This window comes from Sphaeroforma arctica (assembly GCF_001186125.1).
Source record: "Sphaeroforma arctica JP610 unplaced genomic scaffold supercont1.262, whole genome shotgun sequence".
NCBI classification, from domain to species: Eukaryota; class Ichthyosporea; order Ichthyophonida; genus Sphaeroforma; species Sphaeroforma arctica.
In genome coordinates this window covers 15,406-25,456 of record NW_014040296.1, presented here as the reverse complement: position 1 = coordinate 25,456, position 10,051 = coordinate 15,406, and the positions used below count along the sequence as shown (strand labels likewise).

Genomic DNA, 10,051 nt, shown 5'->3' with positions numbered 1-10,051 from the left:
ATATATAAACATATAAATATTTTTATGTCTCAATATATATGTATGTACATATTTGTCTGAATATATATATACATTATATATATATACCATATCTAAATGTTGCACGTCATAGTCCAAATTGAATATGAATGTAAATATTTTTATTGGATTCCAGGAGGTGTTAATGAGTGTGAGATTCTTTTTGAGATGATTCTTGAGATTTAATAACAATTACAGCTGGGCAGAAGCTGGTGTATACTCTTCAGCAGGGTAGACATCAGCTGCGGCATCTGAGTAGTAATAAATTTAGGGGTACAGCACTGAGTCAAAGAACTTGACAGGCAGTTTTCGTCGGACGCAGTGATAAACCAAATGCGCGTGTGCAAGTTATAGCTACATCAAAATTGAATCCATAGAAGTACAATACTGACGGCTATGAAAAATACTAGGTTTACACGCACATATACGTGAATGAACCCAAAAGCGCTGACTACAAATGAGTTTTTTTTCTGGACTGCACAAGTCTTTCGGAATCACAACCGAAGAAGTGATAGGAATAATATTTAAAACGAAGAAATACACGTGTATGAGAGTGCGAAGACAATGCATGTATATCCACTGGACTATGAGGTAGACATCGAATCGGGATATGAGTGAAAATAAAACAAACAAAGTATTCACTTACTTCTGTTGTCGTCTGAAGAAGGCATTCCCTGAGTTTGATCGCCAAAGGCAGCAGGCACATCCTGTACTGTGGGCCCGGCACCCGCCTATAGCAACAGATGGGAATTAAATACGGACAAATGAGAAGAGCTAGCTAAGAGACTATACGGAGAACTGTACTTACAAGAAAGGAAAAGGGGAATGAGGATATATATATAACGGACGAGAGAGTTGCTATGTGATAAAAAGAACGGCCAATCTTTGTTGAATGCGGCCTGCGGTAAGGTGGCATTATTTTTCACGAATGATGCGCAAGCGTTCATGAATTTTGTACGAGACAGTCGAACAAACAGGATGCCACCCGGAACAGTCGTATAGGCAACGAGGTGATTCATGGGATAACTCTGTGGTTTAGGGGTATAGGCTAGGCTAGTCCATAACTAGCACAGTCTTCCTAATTTTGAAGTATCGTCCACGGGAGACCCTCACCTCACCTTTGGGTGGGGTGTGGTATGGTGAAGGAATTCATATGAGAATGCAAAGTTACAGGGCATGCATGCAGGTTTAGATAATTCTTTGTTGAACGTTGACAAGAGTGACATTCAGATTGTGTATAGATCGATCGATAAGCCTTTATGAATTTCGGGACATCTAACAAAATATACGATTTGATAAATACACGCATACACACAATTTCGAAACCAAAATACAAGTGGCGTTCCAATGAATTACTTAGTTGTGGTTTAAACCCGAGTTGAGGTACAAGGGTATTGTATGGATACCACTAAGCAAAGAAAATAAATATTGGCTTCGCACATCATTTTTGTACATGCCGATAAATGCGACCTCCGTGTATGTTTTAGATGAAGCATCATAAGAAGTCAATCACATACACATATATACACGCATGTAACCAAACATAACTCTGTTGTAGAGCACTTGTGTATATCCACAGTAATTAACGTGTATACTACTGTGTACACACACAATCTCTCTCTCATATACGTAACACACATATGATATATATATATATATATACACACACATATACATACATAAGTACATATACAGGTATATACATAACGCCATTTTGTTGCTTGCTTACGCAAGTCGTGCACGCACCTGCCGTCTCTGGTTCTGGCCCTTTCGAGAGGGGTGGTGCAAAGGGTTAAGCCACTCTCGGAAGCTGAAGTCGGCGTCTCCCAGTCGATTGTTGCCCTTATTAAGGATTCCGATGTACAAGTAGAAGAATATACACATCACCAGCAGCACAAGACCTAGCCACCATCTGATGAGAGAGACAAAAATAGGAGGTCAATACCTTGATAATGAGATACGCATGTATGTAAGTACTCGTATATATGAAAGGAATAGGTTTTGAACTATGTATTTTAATGCACAAGTACAAATACATGCACATCGCCAGCAGTACAAGACTGTGACCATCATCAAGAGATACGAATTTGGTATGAGGTCTCCAGAAATACTGCGAGATACACGAGTAGGTGTACATTTATAAAATAACGAATACGGCTATGTTCTTATTGTTGAGTAGTTCTGATGTAAAGGTAGAATATTCTGCATAGAACCAACTCGAAAACAAGCATGACAACAATAAAACACATTCATAGAATGGGATCCACATGCTTAAGCATATGGTAATGATGTTTTACACATTCAAACAAAGACATAAAATAGATAAAGAACATGAACGCAAATGCAAATTATTACATAAATATATGCTTCAAATGCTATGTATACTATGATCGACAGACATACTGGGTAAAGTACAATATGAGTAGAAGATTAAATTAACACGTAGATAGATACGTTTCAGATGCTATGTATATTATGATGGACATAGACATACTGATAAAAAACAACATGAGTAGAAGATGATACTAACACGTGAATAGATGTGTTTTAAATATTATGTATACTATGATAGACATTGACGTAATGGATAAAGAAGATGAGTATAAAATGTAATTGTCACGTAAATGTATGTTTCAAATGCTATGTATACTATGATAGGCGTAAAAATACTAAACAAAGATAAGTAGAAAATGTAAATATCACATAAATATATTTGCTCTAAATGCTACGAACAGTACAATAGACATAGCCCCTGGATAACAATATAACTATATATGTTTCAAATGCTACGTATACTACGGTAGACATATTGGATAAAGAACATGAGTAGAAAATGAACATATCAGTTAAATATATATGTTTCAAATGCTGTGTACAATATGATGGGCATATCAATTGGATAAAAAACATGAATATCTGTTTCAAACGCTACGTATTTTGAGATAAATATAATGAATAAAACTGGACAAAGAACACGGGTAGAAAACGAGTATACTATGATTGACATACTGGATGAAGAACATGAGCACAAAGTGCAACAGACAATTCAGCAGCGACACCCATCGGTTGGTGAAGCGCATGACCCATTGCGGCGGTTTGCGGAAGTCCTGTTCCACTGGCTGGGCCATGTTTTGTACCACCTGCGTGTATGAGAGAGAATATTAGTAAGGTGGATGTGTATGTAGGACTGAGGAAGTGCATAGGGTGTATACGAGAAGTACTTTATAAGATGGTTGTGTGTGCATGTCGGTGCAGATGCATGTAATGCACATGGTATATTCAGTACGTATTGCTTGTACATGAGAGAAGTATTCGTTAGGTAGTTACGATCTCAACGGCACAGCCCTGTGAAGTGGACGTACATCTCGGTGAAAAGTATTATTTGCATCAAGAAGACTATTTGTATTATATCATCTGCAATAAGAGCATAAGGCAGAAGGATTAGTATTATTATTTGAACTAGGAATATTTCAAGGATATTATGTGTACTAACGATGTCATCTAAAATAAGGGCATAGGGGAAAAGGATCAGTAGACGTTTGCCTCACACAGAGAAGAATGTACCCGAATATGCTATCACTTGGAACAGATACAGGCGTATATGGTACGTATGCATATGTGCATACATCTACATAGTCTAGAAACATGCTCACCGGCACTCACACAGAGAAGAATGTACCGAAATACATATACTACCACCTTGAATAGGTGCCTACATGATATATATGCATGTGTGTGTATACCTGCATAGTGCGCGTGTCGACGTTCATAGTCTGTTGGCCGTACGCCTTGAGTTGCTTCATGCGTGCCTCTTCTCTCAGACCACCAGTAGCCAAGGCGAAGTAAGCGTAGTTGACCGCGGCATAAGACAAGCACAGGATGCACGTCATGATGGTAGCGACCTCGTTCAGGTTACCAAGAATCACAAAGCCTGAGTAGGGATGTTTAAAAAAAAAAGGGAAAAAAAGGCCTGAATGGGGACGTAGCAATATAAAAAGGGCTGCGAAGACCAGATTAGGTGCAGGTGTATATATCTGAGAGGGTAGAGTGGGCCAGATTGATATAGGGGCGCCAGGGCAATTGACACTCGCATATGACAAACAAAAGGAGGACCGATATATTAGTAGAGGTACCTCGTTCAGACTACCCAGAACCACAAAGCCTGGCTATACAGATCCGGCTATTTAATATAGTGTGAAAAATATAATGACAAGAGGCATGCGATACGCACCGGATGCGCATCATAATGGTATTTAACTGATTACTTCAGATTACCTAGAATCACAAAGCCTGGTCATAGGATACAATGATTTGAACATTCAGGGCCTTAAGGACTAAAAGAGTGGATGATAAAACATAGGCTGCGCATTACAAGGGCAGACACTCGTTCAGGATAGCCAGGACCACAGAGTTAAATTCAAGAACTACAATGCCCAGTGAAAATGGTGGTAGTATCTGAAGAATAGGACTTGCACGGCCGAGGATGAAGACTGGTGTCACGACAGAATACATGAGATTTCCAGTGCACTTTAGAGGCACAATCGAATGATATGCCGAACTCTATGCACAAGCTAGCGCATGGAAACTACCAACAGAGTAATATCAGAATTGTATACGTATGATTATCAAGAAACTATACACACAGACGAACAACAACACGGATCACAATGTATTACCAAGAATAGCAACACGGATCACAAAGAAATACCAGCACTAAACGTCTAATCGACTATGCACGTATAATAATCAATACGCATATCCCAATACCCAACTTCTAACATTTATCGTGATCTACATATTCTGGACATAAAACCCTAAACATCCACCAACCACTTACAGCACGTGACAGTTCCAGTGAAGAACGTCGCGCGCAGTGGAATTTCGGATTTGCCGAAACCCACACCCAACTGTTGAATACCGGGTACTTGGCAGTCTTCTCCAATACCTACAAGGATAGAGGTACAGAGAATAGATACATGTTGCAAGGGTCAGTATGTATGGTCCAAGAAATGAGTCCTGTCCATTACCTACAAGATTAAGAGTTGGAAGAAATAGAGATAAGTTAAACTCTTATATACACATACGTTACGTGTCATGAAATGACATATTACTTTATATTACATGACAATACACACACGCACGTACACATAAATCATATATATATATATAGACAACAACACTTAAAATCGTATAGAATAACAATATATATGTGTATATATAAATGGAAATGGTATATATATATATATATATATGATCTCTTACCTTGCATAACACGAGGTGCTTGGACAAACACTCCAAGAATGGATGTGATAGCAGCGATGTAGAGTCCAACCTGGAAAAGTGGCTGCCACCCGGAGATGAATTGTGCGATGAGGAAGTTTGAGTTCAAGTATCCTAGACCGTCATCTGCCACAATACCCTGGTAGAATAAAATGAGTGCAAATGTGTTATGAGTAACTGGACAGATTTGAAGGGGTTAAGGTAACCAATTCGGTTGCCACAATACCCTAATTATGAAAATAAGTGTAAATGAAGAGAGGGGGTATGTATTGTAAGCAATTGGAAAGTTTAACAGGCACACGAATTGAAGTTCTAAGCAATATTATATATGTATATATACATATATATATATATATATATACATATACTTATATAAATAAATGTATGGGGAGGAGAGGAGGTGGGTTAAGATACTGATTTATCTCCCGAAAACGCTACGATACGCTCATCATAAAATGTTCAGATGGAAGACCACATAAAGTTTATGACCCTCAAACCTTACAATTTATGTGTTCCCAGTACCACGTCGTATGTCCACACCAGTACATTGTAGACAACTTACGGACACTGGAGAAGACTTGGGAGTTCGATTCGACACGTGCGCAAATGAAGTATGTGATCACGTAACACTGATAGTAGTCGAATGGGATAGTCATAGTCAAACAAGCACGTGTGGGAATAGGCCAGCACAAGAATTACACAGCGCCAGCCATGGCATATTTATGAAAACAAAGAACACACACACACACATACATATACGTACATACATACATGCACACATATACAAATACGTATATAAACATGCACATGAAAAGCGACATCTACATACATCGTTCTCCGAGGAATAGGCCACCGCGGCCATGACCAGCACAAGAGAGGCGTACACTGCATCTCCCACAGCAATCGCAGCGACCGTGCCAACTGGGATAGCCACCGAGGGGTGTCTGAGATCCCCACTCATATTAGCACCCGCCATGATACCAGTGGTTGTGGAGAAGAACAGACCCACAAGTGTGAAGAAGTTCTCGCCCTCGTTGTAGTCTGAGGAGAGGTTGGTGCTGGTAAACTGCACCGGGAGGCCAAGCATGTGTGTGATGATAGCAGTCGGACGGTTTAGTAGCAGTTAACTCGAGCACCAAACCTAGCTATCTGATACTAATAGCGGGTTAGGGTTTAGGGTTTTAGCTAAAACCCTAACCCTAAAACCACGAACAAAGCGACACAAGGAGATACACGATCAAGGGAAGGATGTATGGGGCCTTTGTGGTTGTAGACAGTATCGCTAGCTGTGCTGTGCAGATCAGGTACGCTTGAGCAACGTGAGGCATGAGAGTATGTAGAGTATGCTTAGACCCACCACCGCTGTTATTCAGTTGATGCTCAAGGATGACACAGTCTAGATTACCACGAAGATAGTGGGCGGTGGTATGATGGATACACAAACACACTATAGATAGGCATATATATATATATATATATATTATAGATAGATTGATATAGGTATATATAAATAATCCAAATAAGAACACATTCCACTCCCACTGACTAAGTTGTAGTAGGTAGATCCACCGTTGATGATGTTTACCAGCGCCGCAATGAGTGATCAGGAAGACAAGCAAACGCTTCATGATGAACTAAATGTATAACACCAAACACGGTATACCATGTCTATAACAAAACGTGAGGTAAAAACATACGTGCTATATATATACACACACCAACTATATATATAAACATACGTACTATATGAATATAAACGTACATACATATATTTACACACACACACACACACATATATATATATATACAAACCAACTAAGAACGCATTCAACTCACCTGGCCGAAAGTGGGGTAGGTAAATCCACCGATTATGATGTTCAACAGCGCCGCAATGAGTATGACCAGGAAGATAAACTGTAGCTTCATAATAAACTCCACTCCCAACAGCACCACGCACAAGCACACCACTTCCGTGATAGCACCCACTATGCGCAGGTTGTTGAGATCTGAGGAGTCTGCGTTAATCAGCTCGCAGAAGGCCTCGGCGAAACCCAGCACGTACACGGCATTGACCGTAGCCAAGCCGAGAGTGTAGATGACTCCGATGGTGCCGCCTGAGTGAGTGAGTGAGGGGATACGTATACAAATAGGCTAAGAAGGCGACACAGTGCACATACAATATATATATATATATATATAATAAAATAGATATTTACATGTATCTATGCAGACATACCCACTTGAGTGCCCAGAGCCTGCTTGAGGATCGCGTACAGCCCTCCCTTGCTCAGCCTACACGTGCTGCATATACCGGCGGTGCTGAGAATGGTTAACAGACTCATCACAAACACACTCCCAATCATCCCCAGCGCCTGCCACACCCCCATATTTCCCGCTACAAAACCCATACGCAGGAACATAATGACCCCAAAGCAGTTGGTCAGGCAACTCGAGAAGACGCCATCCCAGGTACCGAACTTGTAGCCGGGTGGTGAGAAGATGAGCGCCTTGATATGACCCACAAAACCTGAGGGCTTGGCGGGTACGGTGGGGTGTGGGGGTAGTACATTGTCTTCACCCAGACTCATGTCGTCGGTGACGCCTTGGCGGCTGTCAACGCTGTGAGGTGTGGGAGTTGTGTGAGGTTGGTTGAGGTAGTGCATACAACAGAGGTGAGTGACATTTGTACATCTATGGATGATTGAGATAGTCCTAGAAACTGAGTGCACTTGATCTATAATGTGGAATTTACATTTATCTATATACATATACATAAATATAAATTTACATTTATCTATATACATATACATAAATATAGCTATACAAAAATATATGTTCGGCTCTAAACAAGCATGCATATAATAATTATATAATAACATAATAATATATATCGTACATGTATCACGTATCTCTTGAATATCGAACAGTTGTCCTTGAAAGAAAATCCTCACGCAAGTATCTGTTTATATTGATATACCAATAGATACAGGTCGATTCATGTGCAAATTTAAGCGTCAATATGTAAGTACAACAACATATATATATATATATATATATATGATGCACACACGTATATATATGTATGCAAATTACACAGACACGGACACAGACACAGACACAGACACACACATATATATATATATATAAATGCACACATACACATACACGCACACCCACACCAGCACATATAACTATATATACATATATAATATATAGACTGGTAGGTGAATATATATATATATATATATATATATATCTGCCATATGAACATAGTTTCCTCTTTCAGCATTTGTTTGAGCTTTGAACTTTTGTTGTTATTCGCATTCTTAAAATTTGACATGCGTATGGAGCGTTACCAATACACAAAACTGGACTCCACTGACTCCCAGATTTTAAATGTAAATAGTCAACATGTAAACAATTCATTGTTCACTCGAGATCCATCCGGTCAACCAAAATCGCTTACTTATTCGGACAGAGAACGAAGCCAATTCACAAACGAACACGCTGAAAATGTACAACTGCGTTGTAAATAAGAAAGCCACTATTGTAAAGTGAGCGGCTTGGAATGATAGCTAAAAGTAAAGACCACGAAAAGGCATGGGGCGTGTACACCTCCAAGTAGACATACGCATATCTGAAGGTATTGATATACTTAGCCGGAGGTATCTACACAAATTCGTGAAGGTATTTACAAAGCCATCTATGTAAAGGGAATTCAAATATACTTTTTTGGATTTTAAATGTACGTCGCCGAAGTAATATACAAACCTATCGAGGCCAATTGTATGCATTTCGGAACGTATTTACATACTCTTCTGACGCAATCAACATACTTTTATGACGTTAACAATACACATTCTATTGATATATACATACTTTTCTGAAGCAGCCGTTGCCATTTCTAGGTCATCGCCCTTTCCTCCCTTCTCCGCAGAGTAGTTATATGAGGGGCTGATTGTGGGTTCGTCCGAGCTCATAGTGAACAAGAACGATTACAGCGGTGAAAAGAAAATGCCTTCCTATCCGGAATTGTGCACGCCACACAGGTCAATATCAGAAGTGTGCCTGTCCGGTTGAAATAGTGTAAACACAGATACGTAAAACGTAAATGGATTAAATACAGTGTTTGTGTATGTCCTTGTTTGTAGTGTGTGTTGAATATTATATATTACATATATACATGCCATGGTCCATCACGGGTTGCTTTGTTGTTCTCCTCTTGTGTCGAATAACGATCCAGTATTTTTTTTTTAGCTCAACATATTTTTTGATTGCAATGAGATTGCCGTTAAGCCGAAAGAGAAAGGCCCAATATTAGGCGCCCCTACTGATTTAAATTTGGGTTGTGACTTTAAAATTTAACGCAACTGCAAATGGATTGGAATTCACTCGATCTGAGGCGAGTATGCACTGTCAAACCAATTGAAATTGCATTCTTGTTAAAATTTGGGCAATGACCATTGGCTGACATAGCAGATTCTGGTAGAGAGTGTCAGTGACTCAATATATTAATTTTTCAACGAACACTAAATTTTCCGTTTTCGTGACTCATCCCACATCTGGGTAATATTATGTATTTGTATTTACGTCAATGGGATAAAGGTGGATCACATGCCCATCGAGTCCATGGGCCAGCACAAGTTCACAAGCTCACATTTCGCAACACTGTCACTGGTCACAACTCACAAGTCACAATAGAACTTCAAAAGTGTCTCTTTTCCCATTTTATATTTCACATTTGCGATAAAAA

The 10,051-nt window shown here is 39.5% G+C and overlaps 1 protein-coding gene across 1 annotated transcript; it reads right to left on the bottom strand.

The window, feature by feature from the left end:
- Positions 1-124: 124 nt before the first annotated feature.
- Positions 125-9,507, bottom strand: SARC_04568 (hypothetical protein). Its single transcript, XM_014301589.1, has 11 exons — positions 9,178-9,507; positions 7,535-7,917; positions 7,135-7,412; positions 6,128-6,364; positions 5,281-5,437; positions 4,856-4,963; positions 3,762-3,949; positions 3,028-3,158; positions 1,765-1,930; positions 665-749; positions 125-269 (listed from the first exon to the last, which is right to left on the bottom strand). Exons 1-11 carry the CDS (start codon positions 9,276-9,278, stop codon positions 211-213), a joined length of 1,893 nt encoding a protein of 630 aa, XP_014157064.1. The 5' UTR covers positions 9,279-9,507; the 3' UTR covers positions 125-210.
- Positions 9,508-10,051: the final 544 nt, after the last annotated feature.